At 33.1% G+C, this 19,613-nt stretch overlaps 1 protein-coding gene across 3 annotated transcripts in view; it reads left to right on the forward strand.

The window, feature by feature from the left end:
* Positions 1-42: 42 nt before the first annotated feature.
* Positions 43-19,613, forward strand: part of LOC138331485 (palmitoyltransferase ZDHHC5-A-like) — a 35,457-nt gene continuing 15,886 nt past the window's right edge. For all 3 annotated transcript variants that reach the window (XM_069279150.1, XM_069279151.1, XM_069279152.1), the window contains exons 1-7: positions 43-227; positions 5,764-5,885; positions 14,215-14,372; positions 15,103-15,275; positions 16,007-16,109; positions 16,805-16,896; positions 17,575-17,719. In XM_069279150.1, the coding sequence (XP_069135251.1) occupies positions 136-227; positions 5,764-5,885; positions 14,215-14,372; positions 15,103-15,275; positions 16,007-16,109; positions 16,805-16,896; positions 17,575-17,719 (885 nt within the window). In that variant the 5' untranslated portion in view covers positions 43-135. The remainder of the gene's footprint in view (positions 228-5,763; positions 5,886-14,214; positions 14,373-15,102; positions 15,276-16,006; positions 16,110-16,804; positions 16,897-17,574; positions 17,720-19,613) is intronic.

The raw sequence follows: 19,613 nt of genomic DNA on the forward strand, positions 1-19,613 counted from the left end.
AAACTCTGATTTATCACACGAACTATTTTCTTCATAAGATGCATCATTAATAGATGTACTTCGGTTCGTACTGAAAAATAAGGAATGCCATCTTTGTTTGTGAGTTAACTGTTTGATATTCCCCTAAACCCCACCATGCCTCGTTGCGAGCTATCAACACGCATAATACCAGCAACTTGTGCCTGGACACTCCTGCTGGGGGCATCGGGGCTTTTCTTTGCATTTATGTAAGTATCCATTTTTTACCGCAAAATATTGTTTACCGAATACCCCCCCCCCCCTTCAACCCCACTCCCATGTTTATTTGTTTTGATAATGGTATGATCGCCGAATGCGCAACATTCCGACCATGCAATGGTATCCGTTTGTATTAATTCATATGCTAAACGATGTTAACCTGGGTGTGAAGCTCTGTCAATATTGAGTAAAGTTCCTTTCCTGACATGTTGCTTGTAGTAGACCATCATTCGCTCATCTTCATCACTCAGCATCCTTGTCACGTGCAGATCTGTCATTTGTCGCCGTCGTATTTAATATTGATAGTTCCAAATGTTAGGTTTAATTTCTGCAGGTATCATTGAACGTCCTTGATCTTGAAAATGTTTATATATATATATTGAAGCTTTACTTCATAAAAAATAAGTTGAAATTCAATTATGTTTAGTTAGCCCTTTTCCATTATAAAAGTTTTGCTTACAAGCAGTGTAATTGATTTTCATGTGGTTAATGTGATAAAATAGTCTTTCCAGGTATTTGATATATCTTATGGCCTGGTTGGTACTCTGGTTGATATTACATAATAATGTGTGGTCATGCAGGTTTTATATTACAGTCTTGGAGCATGGAAACAAACTTTTCAGCATTTTTGGTATTAATAAAAAAAGTAATCAATAAGTTTTTTGGGGATTTAATCAATCAAAAGTAAGAACTAAGAATATTAATAATAATGTGTGGTCATGCAGGTTTTATATTACAGTCTTGGAGCATGGAAACAAACATTTTTGGTATTAATTAAAAAGTGTAATTTTTGGGGATTTAATCAATCAAAAGTAAGAACTAAGAATATAACTAAACCTTTTTATCACACTTTTGTTGATTCCTATAGCTCAATAACACAGTTATAGCTTGATTAAATTACATCAGAAGTTGTCTTAATTTACTAATTTGAATTAAGACATGAACCTGTCAACAATAAAAAAAAAATCTGTTAATTCAAACAAATTTCAATTTGATCCAATTTTAATACCTGTAATTTTTGTTGTGTTAATTTGATCTATGATGAATTAATAATCAACCAAAGCCAGGTTGTTGCATGACATATAAATATTTGAACTTGTGATTTTAATTAATTGACACTAATAGCTGTAGCTTATTTGGAGTCCTAGCCTTTCATTTGGACTGACATTCAGTATTTTATGCTCTACATCTATAATGTGCATAAATATATAGTCGCAAAGTAGCTCCAGGGTCCATACAATTACCAGATCAAAATTTTAATGTCATTGTATTAATACAACATTGACTACTTAAGTTATTTGAGTTATATTTAGTATGTACCGATATATGTATTTTTGGTGATGTTGCAGGATAAAAAGAATACACGGTCAGTGTTTTGAAATAAAAGCTATATTTTGGACCGGGACAGAAAGACAAAAGCAACTTTTGTCTTTCTTAACCCTCGCCAAAATACAGCTTATATTTTATGACACTGACTAGTTTTATATTTGAATTATTTGGGATAACCTCAAATTCAATTATATTGATGCATATTTTCTGAAGTCATATAAATAACAATCCATTTTTCACTTTGATATGCACTGAAGCTAAATATTTTAATGTATATGCATAATCTACGTATACAGAAGCTTGTAAAGACAGTTAGTAAAACTATCCATGCACTCACTTAAAATTTACAACAAAATCCATATTCACTGCCGTAAATACAGAGACAGAATTTTAATCAATAAAAACCATGAACTTCCTTTTATGAAACAAGTGGTATCATATTTGTGTTTAACTTTTTTTAAACAATGTGGGTAATTCTAATAAATAGGATTTATATATATGGCTTCATACAGATAAAGTAGAACAGTACAATATTGCATATGAATGTACTATTCAGAGAAGCAGGATAACACCTGCTACATGTACACTTGTCAGACATTTACATTATATATCAGGTATGAAGTAATTAACGACCATAGGTATTCACCATTCAGCAGCTTGGAATGCTGTGACCCAGCTGGTATAGATAATTGATTAACAATAGTTGGTGGATCCTTGTTAATTACTGAATGGTTATCTATCCCACCTGTGATGTGGATTGAGTCCCTCTCATAACTATACCCCCAATCTCTACACCAATCACCTATTAGCCTGAATATCAATTATCAACCAGTGGAATGTTTGACCTTTGATGATGATGAGCTATGTGGTGTCATTTTTCGTTAGTTACAGGTGACTAAATCTGCATCTCACCTGTAGAGCTGTCAATCATATGGTGGTATCTAAGTTCTTATGTTCTTCAATTTTTTGTTAGTAGTTGGGGGGAAGGGGTATATTTGAATGGTATGGTTAGAGCTGTCAATTCAAATGTGGTAGCTATATAGGACTAAGGACTACCTGTGGAGCTACCAGTCACATCTGGTGGCTTTGTTCTTGAATCTAATTGGCCAATGCATATGGGAGAGTTTTCATGGAGCTGACAATCAAATGTGGTAGGTGTGGCTAAGGGGCTTGGAAATACATGGAGTTGTCAACAGAATTATACTGATCTTATAAGTGGGTGGGGCTTAAATATGGTAGGTGTATATGTGTGCTTTTGGGGGGGGGGGGCTTACTGTTTTAAGCACAGAGCTGTCAATCAAAATACTGATCACCTGTATGTGATGGTATTAGGTATGGCTTCTAAGGGAGCAGGAGAATTACCATGGGTTGTCAATCAACTAATGACCTTTACAATGGGTGTGGCTGAGGGATACGTACCAGTGGTATATGGGTCAAGATGGAGAGGAATAACCTTGTGTAAGCTGAACTGTACTAATATTAGATGTTCAGTCACATATATTTTATTTATTTATTTTATGTGTTTACATTTCAGTTGGTATAAGAAGTACTGGATCATAATGATTTTCACCCAATTCTCATTTGTAAACAAAACCACTTTATTTATAATTATATTACATTTAATCCATCAAATATTAAAGACTTGACTGATATATATATACACACATATGTGTATGTGAACAGGCAGAAAGATTATGATCGTTTCGTTTACTTAAACTACCATACATAAATTGATTCTACACTGTAAAACGTTACAACAAGTAATTTTTTTTCGAAGTTGTAATCGTTTTTAATTGTTTAATAACAAAAAAAGTTTTCCAATTTAATTTCTTGTTTACGTTAGATCGACACAATTGATATTGACGAAGAATCAGCTGAGACGATCGATATCACTTATGTTGTCTATAGAATTTGTCTGGTTTAAATTCTAGTAACCTAATTTAATAGAAAGCGCAAGAATTTACGTACATTTGCTTGGAAAAAAGGAACTTACGATAGTCGTATTAAAACTGTCAAAGTTGGCCCGGATCAACTAGTAGTGTTGTTTTTTTACTCGGATGTATGAATTCGAAAATGGCCTCATAGGTGATGAAGCCATGCGTTCTCTGTGTGTATATGGTGTTCGCTGAGGAATTTCTCCCTGTATTGTTGATGGATACCTATACGGCAAATAGACTTGATTACATTTCAGATAATTTATGCATATTCTCAGTTAGCCTCTGTAAGACAACGTAGCAGGTTATCTTTTGTATCCTACATAACTGTAACAGAAACTTTGCCGGGGTACTCACTGCACACCGACTTTGCATGCTTGTTATCAGGTCTCGCTTCAAACGAGACGCTTGATTCGCACAATGTTTTGTCTTACGTCAACATGACTCTGGTTGAATGAGACTTTACTCATGAATGCTCGATTGTTGTAAGGAAGACATGGTTTCGCTCCAACTTGATCGCGAACGAAGGTACGTTTACGTTAATTATAATAAAACTTATTTGAAGAGTGCAAATGCTTTATATTAAGATGTTTGAGTCAGTTGATTATACTAAAGTTTATGATCAACCGCTGCCGATTGTAAATCGTTAACAGCGTCCATATACCTTTGCAGAGATTCATGCCATAAAGAAATAACAAAGCCTTTACGATTCATAGGTCAGGTCGCACCAGTGGATTTCTAGTTAAAAGCGAAGGTATCTTGGAAACATTATTTCGGCGAATTTCGCTAGAAATGTTTATTGCTAAATTTGAAAAATATTCTGATTTTATTTTTTAGAATTTCCCAAAATATTTTATTCAAAATAACGGAGGTCATGTTAAAGACCTATGCAAATACACGGAGTTGAAAAAACGAAGATTAAAAATAGGAAATAAAATTGGGACCGCATTATTTTATGCAAGATAACCGAATTTAGGGCTGTAACGAGTATCCGCAGGTACTCTCAAAGCGATTCACGACATTTATGAGAAAGATACGCGAGATTATGAATATATCGTTACTCCTGATATTTGTGGATCTCGTTCTTTCAAAAAGCAAAAAATTAGTACCTTCTTTAATGCTGTCATAGCTGAAAAAATGTGAAGGAATGTACACTAAAGTCTGAATATCATCGATGTTTTCACTTTGAAGTAGACCGGAAGTACACATGTAAGCTGCGTGAAGTAAATTTAAAGCTAGCAACATGTTATTTTCGTATCCACGCTTCGATGCAATGTTGTGAATTCTTCATAAAATAATAATGATAAAACATAATTATTGACTTCTAGAGATGTAAAAGATTATTATCGATTTCGTTTTCATTACGGTCGGAAATATGTAAAAATACGAATATATTACATTAGGCAACTGAGTACTGTAGATGTGAAACCCCATGTCAAAAACGAAAGGTAGGCTAATTATGAGTCAAAATCATAAAATCACCTGATTAGAAATAAAAACTATAGGCCTAGAACCAAAGTAAATTGTAACTACTCAATAATAGATTTTAAAATTTTTTTCTTAATTTCAATCTTTTTCTGTATTTGACCAAAATAAAAGTAACAATGAAATGTTTTTAATATGGTGATTTATGACTTTACCATGATTAATGTATAATACAAGTGTACCTGTTCACAGATGGTTTGACTTTGATTCATGCCGTAATTGATGTGCAGTAGTATTTTTGAGATGACATATTTTTCAAAATTCAAATGAAATTTGATTTTTTTACAGTTACAGTGACTGAATCCTACTGTACTTCACGGCTTGGGTAAGGCGTTGGGAGGAGCGTCTAGGTCTCTGGATCTGGAAGTAGAATGATAAGGATGTGGAAAAACTGTAAAATTGGTTTTCAATATTATCAATCAAACATTTATCAATATATAAGACCATTAATTGATTTATCAATAAAAACAGTTTTTAACTGCAATTGAATCTTTTGCTTGTATCTAACTGGTGATTCGTGGTCCTATCTGTGAATCGTCAACCCTGAATCGTGGATCGGATCGGATCGCCACATGTTAGACAATCCACAGCCCTAACTGAAATATTTAAATAACCGTTATTCGATTATGTGGAGTCCCTCTGTATATGATATGACTATTTGTTTCAAATGTTTGTATAGCTAGAAATATATTCTATGTATCATATAAATCAAAATGAACAGGATTCTGTCATAATAAGGTGTTAAATAAAATTAATATGAGTTTTGTTTCTGTTTCAGATGTCCATATCTATTACATCAGTTTTCTATAGCCATCCCAATCTATCAAGGTATCCTGTGTTTATTTGTCATCGCCAACTTTGGACTCGCTACATTTATGGACCCTGGGATCTATCCTAGTGGTAAGTTTTTATTTTATATCAGCCACCATTTTACTGACCCAGTACGTTTGTGTAATATGACAGAGTTGGCTTCTGGCTGCATATTTAAAAGTTATCTGCTTTTGTGGGTAGGTATTGATTATATGAAATCATATGTTTGAGAGTAATAGAATCTTACATGGGTCTGTGAAGTGGACAGGGATATCTCAACCCGAGTGAAAGATTTTGGCCGATCAACCCAAGGCTTGCCGAGGGTTGACGGCCACAATTTTTCACGAGGGTTAAGATATCCCTGTCCACTTCACAGACCCATGTTTGATTTTTTTTCTCCCATACTTAGTAGAAAAAATGATGAGAATCCACTTGGTTTCCAGCTTTTTCATCGCGCCATTATCGCAGGAATGTCTTTATGCGTCAAAATTGATGACGTCATCTACAATGCGAGGCGTAGTTACACCGCATGTATTGATAACGTCACATTATTGTCTAGCGCGTGTGAGCTGTCTTACACCCTCTGTGTAAGATAGAGTTATCTTTTCCCTAGCAACCGCGGGATATCCCTGTGAAGTATGGGAGAAAATAACATCATACTTTTCAGGAAAAAATGAGTTTCGCTCTCAAAACTATGATGTCACAATCAATACCTATCGCAAGGGAGATAATTCTGTAATATGCATCGACTGAAATCGGAGAACCTGCAGTTGCATCGTGGGTTATAAAAGGTTTGCATTTACATTATATTTTCATCAATATCCTTTTTAAGCATACAAATAACAAGGAACCAACTTTAGTTCTGAAAGTATGAAAATTTTAGTCTAATTAATGTAGGATTATCCAGTATTTACGATGTGTGAATGCAGAGGAGTCCCATAAAATCTTTGAATTATGGATCCTAGCTGTTACAGAACATCTAATACAAATATTAAAACCTAAATTGATGATTCAGAGATTAAAATCTCAGAAGAAATTACTGCAAAGGCTAAACTACAAAACTAGAAGAAAACATAATAACCAACTTACATATTGCTGTACAGGGTCGAAAATCGGCCCCATTCCCCATGGCAAAATCTCTTTAAGTTTTTCCCAATTCAAGCCTTAAATTTCCCTTGGTTGGTTAAGACTTTAAATATTAATGAATTGACTTCAGAAAAGTAAACAAACTACACTGAAAATAAAAAATCTTATTTGTTATGCTTTATTTCATATTTCATAATTTCCCGCAAGTCTTTGTTTTGTCGCACATTTTCTCAAATTCAAAGCTTAAGCCACAGGCCTCATTCCCAAAGCAGTAGAAAAAGGCTCTGTTGTAGGACTGTATGTTACGATATGCCAAATATGGATACATTATGGAGATATTCTTCAATTTATCTAATGAATTGGATTTCAATGATGTAGTTTGATCTAAATATTTTACTACAAGTCCATATGCATAAGTTTTTAAAAACTAATTGATGTAGGATTTAGGTCTCCAGTATTAACTAATTTAGGGATGTGTGTATTGAAGAATGGCACCTTCTAGCTTCTAAAGCTTGATTAACATATAAATAATTGGAAATTTCTCCGATTCAGCAAGATCAACATGCATATTTTATACATCTTGCAGACAAAAAGTATTCGCTCTGGTAGCTTTCGACCTTTGATCTAAGTGTATGAATTTTACTTTACAACTGCAGTTTAAATTAATGTTGTTTGAGCCTGAATCGTCCAATCTGACTGTGATGTTATTTTGATGCCATCATGTAATGTACAAAATAAGTTTCTTTGTTTATGATGTATTCATGGTTTCATATATATAGCAGCCATGAAAAAAAAATTGTAATGAAAATTTTATTTCAACTTCATTCTTTTCTTTATATCAGAGAAGTAAATATGTGAATGTGTTCCTTTATCAGCCAGGCATCATATATTATCAATAAGTACCAAGACAGCCACTTGTCTTCAGATTAGTCATTTATTGACAAGGTAGGGGATCTGTAAGATTTTTATGCATGGTCGATGTGACTGGATTTGGACGGATTCTAATGATCGGAATCACATTAACGGTCTTTAGAGGTGACGTTGATGATCTCGCCTTGTGACATTGCCTTCAGCTCCGGCACTCCAAAGAAAACGTAAATTGGATCAAGTGTACATCGATGAGCACTAGGTATAGAGCGTGACAAGCTCTGATGGCTAGATAAGTGCTACATGTAGAGATGGTCAATGTCACATACTACATCATCTACATCAGTGTGAGTAGATCCGGCCATCATCCGGAGTGCTCTAATTACCTGTAATGCCTAAATACAAAAGAACTGACGAAGATTTAAACAGAAAATGTATCAATCATAATTACGACATTGGTGCATGTTGTGTACCTTCGTTTAATTAGTGACCATATACCTAATGACCACGTGCACCTGTACATGTGTAGCTGTTTAATGAACCTAATCATTGATGATGAGGTCAAGCTTTGAAGATGAAGAACGATAAGACCTTGGGCTCCAATTGACAAATTTCAACACAATACAGGGATTTTGAGATCCTAAAATGATGTGGAAAGCTGTGAAATAGTTAAACAATATTATGACCCTAACTGTTAATTAATTTGACATTAAATCAATCAAACTTTAACTTTATGAAGCTTAAAGCATCAATCTGGCCATGGCCAAATCATGGATTATTTAGAGCTTGTGTATCCTACTGTAAAATCTTAAGGTATACAGTTATTAATAAAACACCCAAAGCTTGTAGCTACACCAGAATTGTCTGAAGATGGTACATCGCTATAGAATTATTGGTAAAAAGTTGGCGGCGTCTGATACAGCTGAATCTATATACCTGACAATGGATAACAAGTTGTGAATGAAGTAGGAGAATTGTGATAGACATATATAGGTCTACTTTATCATACACCCAACACTATTATTGTATTTCTCAGTCTTATTAGTCTTATCATCACACAACTCAATTGATTTTTTTGTATGTTCTGTTGGCATATCTTTACAAGGCACACTGTAGAAGAGCTCAGAGCCAATATAGTATATGGCCCACTATACATCACGGACAGAATCAGCACACTGGTGGTTGTGTGATGATCAGAGCATATACCGCGCTGGTACATCATATATGTACTTAATTGCTTTTGAAATTTTTTTTAGCTCCCCTGTTTAATAATAACTGATAAACACTCATGTAATCTCATCAAGAATTCATTTTTACAAGTTCAAAAAGATAATTATACAATTGCAATTTACACATCACAAAAGCTTTCATGTTTGACAAGCAATTAAAAGTGTTGAAATGAAGACTGTTCTTTTAATTTAGATTCAGAACTGACCATGCATGCATGGCGTTCTGTATTTTCTGTAGGTTAGACAAGAATAGACTGTATAGTTTTATTCAATGATAGAAATGTATTTTGTAAATCATATGGAAAAAGTTTTTAAATGTGCATTGGGTACATGTACCTTTAAAAGAAAGCAACTTTCATATCACATTTGAAAATACTCTGAAAAAGAAATATGATATTTTGTTAACAAACACATAACATAACACAACCAATAAAAACAATCAAGGCTAATATTATAAAACTAAACATATTAAACTAATTTAGGACATTGAACGCATCATTGTGTGTGGGTATTTTTAATTTCATTACAGGGTTATATAATTAAGGTATCTAATAATAATTTGTTACATCATTTGTTGCTCGGGAGTGTAAAGTCATAGATTTTACAAGAAAACAATTTCGTACACAAACCAGTAATGTACCAATCAAAACAGGCTATCCTCAAATGAAGTCGAAACATCCAAAATGTAAAGTGAAACTTTACAGTTTGAAGTAATTAACTTGAAACAAACCATCTGTGAATTGCCGAAATGTGTGAACAGTGCTAAGGTAAGTAGCCTATATAAACTTTATGAAGAACTTCTGGTCCATCAATTCACACTTTCCCATTTCTCGAGCAGGTGTTTATGTAAAACACTTGTATTTACATAAATACTGTATTGCACGACTTTATTTTTGGCCCAAAATAATAAACATGATAATAAACAATTTGGTCTGGTAAAATAGACTGCATCCAATGATCGTGTACCCATGCCAGTTTTTGGTTTGTATTTAGGCTGAACACACGTGTTTGTTTGCTAGCGCAACACATATAGCGGTTTAGTAAAGTTATACATCGAAAATATCACTGTAAAAGTGTTTAAACGATATAATATGTGATGAAAATATAATAAAGATAAAAAATAATAACGTACCAGATACATGTTCAATCGTAAAATTGTTTAATTCATGGAAAAATCGGCCGACTGAAGCGTGGTTTTTACAGTCACAACACAATGGCGGACTGATTTCGCTATCGATTTGCTGCAGGATCGTTACCAAGAAAATAATAACTAAAACGTTCAAAAACCATCAAATATCAAACAATAAGTTAAATATATTTTTTAAATATTATTTGATGAAAGAAATGTCCGCAGAACAGGGAAAAAAAACAATCTTCTGAATGACTGCTAAATATATATTAAACTAATTTAGGACATTGAACGCATCATTGTGTGTGGGTATTTTTAATTTCATTACAGGGTTATATAATTAAGGTATCTAATAATAATTTGTTACATCATTTGTTGCTCGGGAGTGTAAAGTCATAGATTTTACAAGAAAACAATTTCGTACACAAACCAGTAATGTACCAATCAAAACAGGCTATCCTCAAATGAAGTCGAAACATCCAAAATGTAAAGTGAAACTTTACAGTTTGAAGTAATTAACTTGAAACAAACCATCTGTGAATTGCCGAAATGTGTGAACAGTGCTAAGGTAAGTAGCCTATATAAACTTTATGAAGAACTTCTGGTCCATCAATTCACACTTTCCCATTTCTCGAGCAGGTGTTTATGTAAAACACTTGTATTTACATAAATACTGTATTGCACCACTTTATTTTTGGCCCAAAATAATAAACATGATAATAAACAATTTGGTCTGGTAAAATAGACTGCATCCAATGATCGTGTACCCATGCCAGTTTTTGGTTTGTATTTAGGCTGAACACATGCGTGCTGACCATTGATTATATGTATTTAAAAGTTTCTCCATTATTTGAACTGTATAGCTTATTTAATAAGCTTAAAGTTAACAGTTGGTCTCAATCCAGGATTTGATGTTCATCAATTAAAACAGCAATAGTGCTCTATTCCTTAAAGCTTGTAAGTAACGTTAACCTGCAGGTCCTAATTAACATATATATTTATCTGTATAGGAAAACATATAATTTTCATATTGTTATAATTAAAAAAGCTGATGTTTAAATAAATGCATGGAATGCCAGATATGTTTTTAAGATAAACATTGTATTCGATTGGCATCATGTACATGGTAATATGATTATTAGCCCACTTTGAATCATCACTATAAAAAGTTGATAATAAATATTATACTTATATATCTCCAACTGGGACGTTTTGTTGTTTTCCATGGGTTTTGTTTCATCCACCAACAAAGTTTGGACTAACCTTTGTAAATGAATAGTGATGCCCTGTATGATATTTAGACAGTTGTGTGGCTATCTTTGTGTGTAATTGAGAATTAGTTGTGTATTGGATGTTTATAGGATTGTTATTATGATAACAAAACCCCTCCTGATTATTGTCTAGACAACTAAGGAACTATATAGTCTCACTCACCGAGCAGTATATACTAAATACATTCAGTGTATTAGCATATTTATCCTGGCAGATTCTACTGTTGTTCCTTTGTGTTTATGTTGGCTGTAAAATGAACATTAGTTCGTTGCTCTGACTAAACCCGGTGTAGATCATATTATACTGATCATGAACTGCTTGCTACAGTCTAGATCTAGATCTGGACAGCACAAAAAACCTGGACATGACGAAATACAGATGGAGACCTTTCAAATACCCCCACCCTTTCAAGGCATCATTTTATGCGATTCTGTTGTACATTAAAGGATGGTGCATTCAATTTACAATGGATGTAAAACTATATTTTGCACATGAATAGCAGGTTTTTGTACTGAATTTGAATTTAATGGGTTGGACTACTTTATAAATATAATTATAATATATGTAAAAAATTATTATTGTACTTGAATACATGTGATATGAAAGTCTTTATAATTCTGTATGAATGTAGTTTGAATGGGTTTTGTGGATTTACATTTTAATTTGTTTTGTCTCCACGGGGGCTGCAAGATGGTCAAGTGGTATAAGAGTTCCTAACGTATTGCCATTAGCCCTCCATCTAGTTGTTGCGAGTTCGAATCCCATGTGGGACAGTTGCCATCTACTGACAGGATGATTCTTTTTCTCAGACCACTTTTTGGCTTTTCTTCACATTCTAAACATATGGCACTTCCTGAAATGGACTTGTCTGTTACTAGGAAATTATGCCATTTAAACCAAAGTTTACATATTCGAGTTTTTTCTTCTTATATTTGATAAAGCAGAGTTAAAAGCCATTATGGTAAAATTTTGATACCAGTATGATAAGTTAAAGACATCTTCTATAAAAATCACATTGATCAGCACTAGCCGAGTCCTGTCATATCTGAAATGGAAGCCTTTAGTAGACATTTGTATGTTGCTTATATAATTGTTCTATCTCCAGCCATACGATTATGATCTACCATAATTACTATAAGTCGTAATCCGAACTGCATGTGAACAAAAATCTCTTTAAAAGTTTAAAAGATATTTAATTTACAAATTATTGAAATTTTCTCCTAATAAACTATGGCAATGTACGTATACACAATGGAAATAAATATTGCTTCTCCTAAACGATGGCAATGTACGTATACACAATGGAAATAAATATTGCTTCTCCTAAACGATGGCAATGTACGTACATGTATACACAATGGAAATAAATATTGCTTCTCCTAAACGATGACAATGTACGTATACACAATGGAAATAAATATTGCTTCTCCTAAAAAATGTAAGCAGAAAACGCTCAAATGAGAATTAAATGTCATGTCATATCAATTTTTATGTGAGCTCTATATCTGTTTTCTGTAAACTTACACATGTGCAGCTTTAGAAGTATTTGGAAGCAAATAGGTGGCATTAATAGCAGACACTTTATTGATTTTGAGTTTATGCATATCTAGATTTTAACTTAGGAGGTCCCCCCTACATATTTACCAATATGTATATACAGTCTTTTACATGTATAGACTCTGAAGGGCTTGCATGCTTGGACACCATTTCTCTCTTCATAACATGGTGCTCTTTAAATAAAATGGCCCACTAGTTCCTCTTAAAATTTATTTTGTATTACACAAGTACTAAATAACCTAATTTGTAACCATATAGGAGTTCTTCAAAGGGTGTTTTATCTTAATGGTAAAATATATATACAAAGAGGCAGATTTTGGAAGCATCCTGTTGTAAACTGATGCAAGGATCAATGTAAAAAGGATAGATGCAGATTAAGGAAGCATCATGCATGTCGTAAACGGATGCAAGGATCAATGTTAAAAGAACAAACACTTCATGATTTGTTACTTACTAATTGAGTATTTGTGTAGTAAATATAAAAAAAAATATAAAAGTAACGGAAAAAAATTATCAAGCAAGTTTAATTGATAGTTTGATGCCGTTGGATGCTCTGTATTAAAAAATTTTTGTTGTGAATATCAGAAAAGCCTTATCCAGCTGATGATGTTTCACTCTCTTAATTCCAAGACAATCATGCATTTTGATATTGAACAATTTTAGGAATATAATTCATAGAATATCTTTATGAGTGGCTATTTAATATGAAATTTGTCAAACAAGTTCAATAATTTGATATGCCACAAGCCTTTAGGAACTCAAATTATTGAACTCGTTTTATAAATTTCATGTTACATAGATTAGTCACAAGTGTAAGATTCTATTTATCACATAAGTTTTGTTAATAGAAATATAAGTGAAACTTTCAATTTTGTCTATAAAACAGTAGAAATCTGTCTCGGATGTGACGTTTTTGTCTACTGAGACAATCTCATGCGACGTCATATACGGTATAGATTATGACGCTGAAACTATCTGATGTCACAATAGTGTCATTACACATGTGTCTTACGATATTTATGACATGGCCAGATGACATGGCTAGTACATATTCACACAGATGTAAACCCATTATTTTTTGACCTCTTGAACTTGATTGAAGATCATGTCTATATTACTAGGCCAGAGCTTGAGCCTAATTGCCAAATGAAAGTAAATACATGGTACAAGGAATTATCATAATGGGTATAATTATAACTTAGCTACTGTGAAGTGGCAATGTAAATATGACAGTTAATCTTATGTAGAAATGTCATGATATGTCTTTATTTCATTGCAGCCCATGAAGATGAATCAAGAGATGATGATTTTCGTACACCGTTGTACAAAAATGTAGAAATAAAAGGAATAACAGTACGGATGAAATGGTGTACAACGTGTCAGTTCTACCGACCTCCGAGGTGCTCTCATTGTAGTGTCTGTAATAAATGTATAGAGGTGAGTAATACATGTCAGTTCTACTGACCTCTGACAGGTCATCATGACTTTTACACAGGTACCACTTTAGGTAAATTTGACCTGAATAAAAGAACGAGTTAAATATAGGCGAAGAAAACTTGCGGCCAAGTTAAATTCTTGACCTTGAATTGACTTTAAGCTTCTGCTTGCTCTTTTCAGCACTCGCATATTATGCAGAATTTAATTGTATGCATAGAAATAAGTCCGTTATCAGAAGTTTCTTTATCATATTGCTTTAAAAGACTTATTCATAGTTTTACTTTATGTGATAATTGTGTGAAAGCTTCATTCAGTCCATCCTTGATACTCCAGGGGTTACTATTACTGTTGTTATAGCCACCCCTAGACTATGTCATAGAAAATGCGAAGGCATTTCAGGAGAGAAAAAACTGACCATTGCATACCTTGAGGAAATTCCTTTAAAGATTACAGAGAGCAGACACCATGCAGTATAATGTTATCCAATGTACATCAAAGGATTACACTACGTGTCTGATCTTTTGTCATACATTGCTATGACATAGTCCAGGGGTAGATATATATAACAGTGATAGCAACCCCTGGAGTATTGTGGACAACTTTGATCCAATTTTGCCTTCTCTTGATTATCTCAATTTTCTAGATGCTTATTATATATATTGGGTAAAATACAGTACGTATACATATACATAAATTATCATTTTAATTTTTGTTTTGGTCTCTATTTCAGACATTTGATCACCACTGCCCATGGGTTAACAACTGTATTGGGAGAAGAAACTACAGATATTTCTTCTTGTTTTTAGGATCGTTATTTATTCATATGATTAGCATATTTTCATTAAGTCTTCTTTATATTTTAAATCACAAAAACAGTTTAAGCAATGTTGGATGTATAGTAGCGTATCCTTTACAAAGTCTACTCTAAATGTTTTATTATGTAGATATATTTAATTCTTCAAACATTTAAAAATGCTCCACCGCTGACAAATGGTATTATTTCACTATCAAAAACAAGAGCAGATGATTTAGTATTTTTCTTCAGTTACAAAAGTTACTTACTTTACACCATTACCACCAGTGTTAAGTTTAAGCTTCTAAGTTTACTTCAAGTTAAAATTATGAAAAATAATAAATTTCATCCCAAAAAAAATTCCGTGGCCCTATATCCTATATGGAATGAGGTACTAATTGCGCATGAACTAAAGGCGAAATTAATTATTTTATGTTATTTTTTGTGTTAATTAGGCATATAAATATACGATTAAACACCAATTATTTTTCAAATGATGAATATCATTTATGCTCTGTCGGCGGTGGAGCATCTTTAAGGATGACAATAATGTGATTATATAATTATGTGTAAGCTTAGAAGTCTCATAATTTTACTATGAATATTAAACTATCTGGAATTATTTGGTAATTGTTTAGTAGCTTCATAAATATGCATTTTGAGTTAAAAGTTATTTTGAGAGTTTGAACATTCAATGAAGCAATTAAATATTTACATCTTTGAAATTACATGTAAAAGCATTTGATTATCAAAATTTCAGTGAATGCATTTGAAGTAACAATAGAGGAATTACCTTTTACACTACTAGTATTGTGTGATATTTCCTTAACTGTTGTTTCAGTATGATAGATATGATAATTATTGGTTTATTATTAGTCCCTGTTGGGGGCCTCACAGGTTTCCATCTTGTACTAGTGTCAAGAGGGAGAACAACAAATGAACAGGTAAGCATACGAGGTAACAAGTGTCTAGAATACATATCTTGCACAGTTAGGAATCAAAGCTGCGTGGAGATTTGAAAGTTCTGCCAATAGCCATTTTTTCATCACCAGTTTGAAACCCATCTTTAGACATTTGCCAACTAACAGTCTTTGCTTGGTGATTTTTCTCTGAGTACTGAAGCTTTCATTGTCAATAGGTTCCACTTCCTGATATTAATGATAATAAACTCAATTGAAGTATCAGAATTCAAGATGGATGTGTATATCATCTATGTTGTTTCCTGATCACTCACAAAATCTAATTAACAGAACTATACAGAAAAGAGAACCTATATATTTATATAATTTTAAATAGATTCCTTCAGTACTTTCAGAGAAATAGCGATAGCAACCATATAGATCAAATATCAAAATCCAAGATGGCAACATGTCGGCCATCTTGTCGAAACAGTCCTGAAATGCATAACAAGGGCTAAAGGACAGCCTACATACAAATTTGAGATAGATTCCATGGCACTCTCTGAGAAATAAATGATTATGTTAACAAATTTATCAGTTAGCCATGGGCTAACAGTTCTAGGTAGAATTCTGAAGAGTTATCTCCCTTGTCAATTTCAATGTTCTGTGGAGAAAAGAAAAACAAACAAAAATTGTTGTTAATACTTTGTGGTAATTTGCCAATCCCTTTTGTTTTACAGGTAACGGGGAAGTTTAAAGGTGGACACAATCCATTTACACGAGGGTGTTCAGATAATTGTAAATATGCACTGTGTGGGCCACGGTGGCCAAGGTAAGTAAAATGTCAAGGTTTGTATGCTGGTCAGCGTGACCTTCGACATATTGTGTTAATAGTTAAGTCAGAAGGGAAAATAATTGAGATTGAGAACAAGATGTACCTTTTCAGTTTATATGCTTGGAACATTTTTAGCTCGCCTATTCGAAGAATAGGGGGAGCTAATGTTGTCATCCCTGCATCGGAGCAGCGTTGGCGTCCCATTTCACGTTAAAGTTTTTGAGCAAGTTTCTGTTTCGTCAATTGTTTAAGCTTCAACTTCTTCTGAATAGGCGAGTTTTGCTGTTCTCAAACAGCTCTTGTTTATTACTAAAATTCCGGTAAATTGATACAAACTTCATTTGAAAACCTGATTTGCAATTCAAAAGTTGCTGAAATTAATTGAGCTGTCAGTATTTATAGAAATAAATTGTACAGCATTCCTACGTGCATAGTATTGAAGAGTTATCTGTCCTTGCGGGTACATATTAATTGTGATGTCATGCGTTTGTGAGCATAATGTCATTATTTTCAAAGAAAACAAGCATGTTTGTCTCGCACAATAATTATATCAATTCCTTTCTGCAAGGGAGGTAACTTTGTACTATGCAAAGATAGAATAGCAAAGGTTTTAACAGATGTTCTAAGATACTTCCTTCTGACACATATTTAACAATACCAAATATTACTTAACAGATTGGTATCCTATGTGCCTAAGACGAGGACATTACATATAGACTCCGCCAAGGTTGTGTACCAGGCCGCAGACAAAGATGTTAAACTTTACTCGGACGCCAACACTAACGGGGTCAAACGTAATACAGCAGTGGTCAACAGAAATGTAAGTACTCGGACAATGTCAGGTCTTGATATAGGGATCCTTATTATAGACTTCTGAGTTTAAGTAGAGGTCTCCCACCTATAAACGTCTATTCTTAATCTAAATACAGATATATCAAACCATAGTAATCATTTCTAAATATAGATATTCCAAAAATAGATATCAGTTCTAAATATAGATGTCCCAAATGTAGATGTCAGTTCTAAATATAGATATCTCAACTATAAACATTCCTAACACAAACATCAGAACTAGATGTGGAAAAGGCTGGATGTGGACCAATCGAATATAGATTTATATATCAGACAAAAAATAATAAATTTGCGTTATATTTTAGTTGAAAAGACACACAGAAAGCGTTTATCTACACCAAAGATACCTGTTAGCTGGTTATTTTTGCAGGTTAAATTTTTGCAATTTTATCCAAAAATGAGAAAATTGAATTTTATATGTTTGAATTTTTGCGCCCTGCCTTTAAAGGTATATATGATTCAACCATTTCTCTATTTCAAGGATCAAGAATTTTCGCATTCATAGCAGTGTCTCGCAAAAAAGTTAAAAATCTAATAATCTCTGTAAAATAACTAGCTATACGGTATATTTTCATACTTTGTAAGAAAACGATTAATATGATGGAATGAAATTATTGACAATTTTTCTGTTACTAGCAAACCTAGAGATAAAATTCTAACAAAATGTTGATCATTTTCTTTTCTCAAAATGAAAGGGGTAGTAAAAAATGTTAAGCCCCACACTTCCGTTTCTGCTTTTATCAAACATCTTTTGCCACAAGGCAATGCCAAATACTAGCCATCAGCATGGACAAAGAGATTGTGTGTAAATTTTTGGAATAAGAAAATCAGGTTCAATAAGCATTATTTATGGGGGGGGGGGAGATGAAAGCATGTTTGTGACTGCATGAATAACTAAGGGTGGTAATGTTATATATGAATTACCAGTAACTGACATATGATGGAATACATTTGATATTCTGGTACCTGATGAAACAAACAAAAAGGAATTTAACAAAGTTAGCGCAATCATAGCGTCATATGAAAATATCTTTTAAAGTTGATTGAATTTTTCTGCATTTTCACTTTTAATAACCTTAAATTTGAAGATTATCTATTTTAGCAAAGATTATGGATTTTAACACTATATCAAAATTAATGTAGTATAACTTTGAAATGATCGACTGATGGTTGTTGGTTCTGGCGTTTTAGGGTAGAGAAGAGATAGATCAGTTTCTCATATAGCTAGATTTGGAGGCAGGTAAGATGACAACAACCGAGCTATATCAGGGATGTCCAACACCCCCGTCACACATCAGTGATTTTATTCTCATATATTTCTAGAAATTTGCATTTAAGTCCTAGATTTTGATTACAAGACAAGTTCAAAATGATACATCTTTTCAATAGAAAATTTAAAAAAAAAAAAAGAAAAATTACAACTAAATGACGCACCTTTTTCTGCTGTAGTAGCTAGCTGCTAGCGCTAATTTATCCTAATGTTGGACACCCCTGATCTTTAATCCTAACAGGTTGGAGTCTAACATTCCAGAGTGACCTCCCCTAGGTTGCAACTCTTTTGTTAATCTGTAACTAACCATACCTCCTTAAGCTCTGTTCCTAGCTGTCTGTCTGCCACTGATGCCTCGCTGTGATAAGACGTTAACATGAGACGTTTATAGCTTCTACAGAGATTACATAATTAAAACGCAATTACAGCTTGTATAATTGCAGATTTCTGGAAAAATTAAAAAAAAAAAAAAATCTTATAATTTCATTTTATCGTGATATTTCTACATAATTAATTAATCATTTTTAACAAAAGCCTAAAACAGTTCGCTGATTATTTAGTTAAGATTAAAATATATTATGCTTATATTATT

This window comes from Argopecten irradians, chromosome 9, assembly GCF_041381155.1.
Source record: "Argopecten irradians isolate NY chromosome 9, Ai_NY, whole genome shotgun sequence".
Classification (NCBI taxonomy): Eukaryota; Metazoa; Mollusca; class Bivalvia; order Pectinida; family Pectinidae; genus Argopecten; species Argopecten irradians.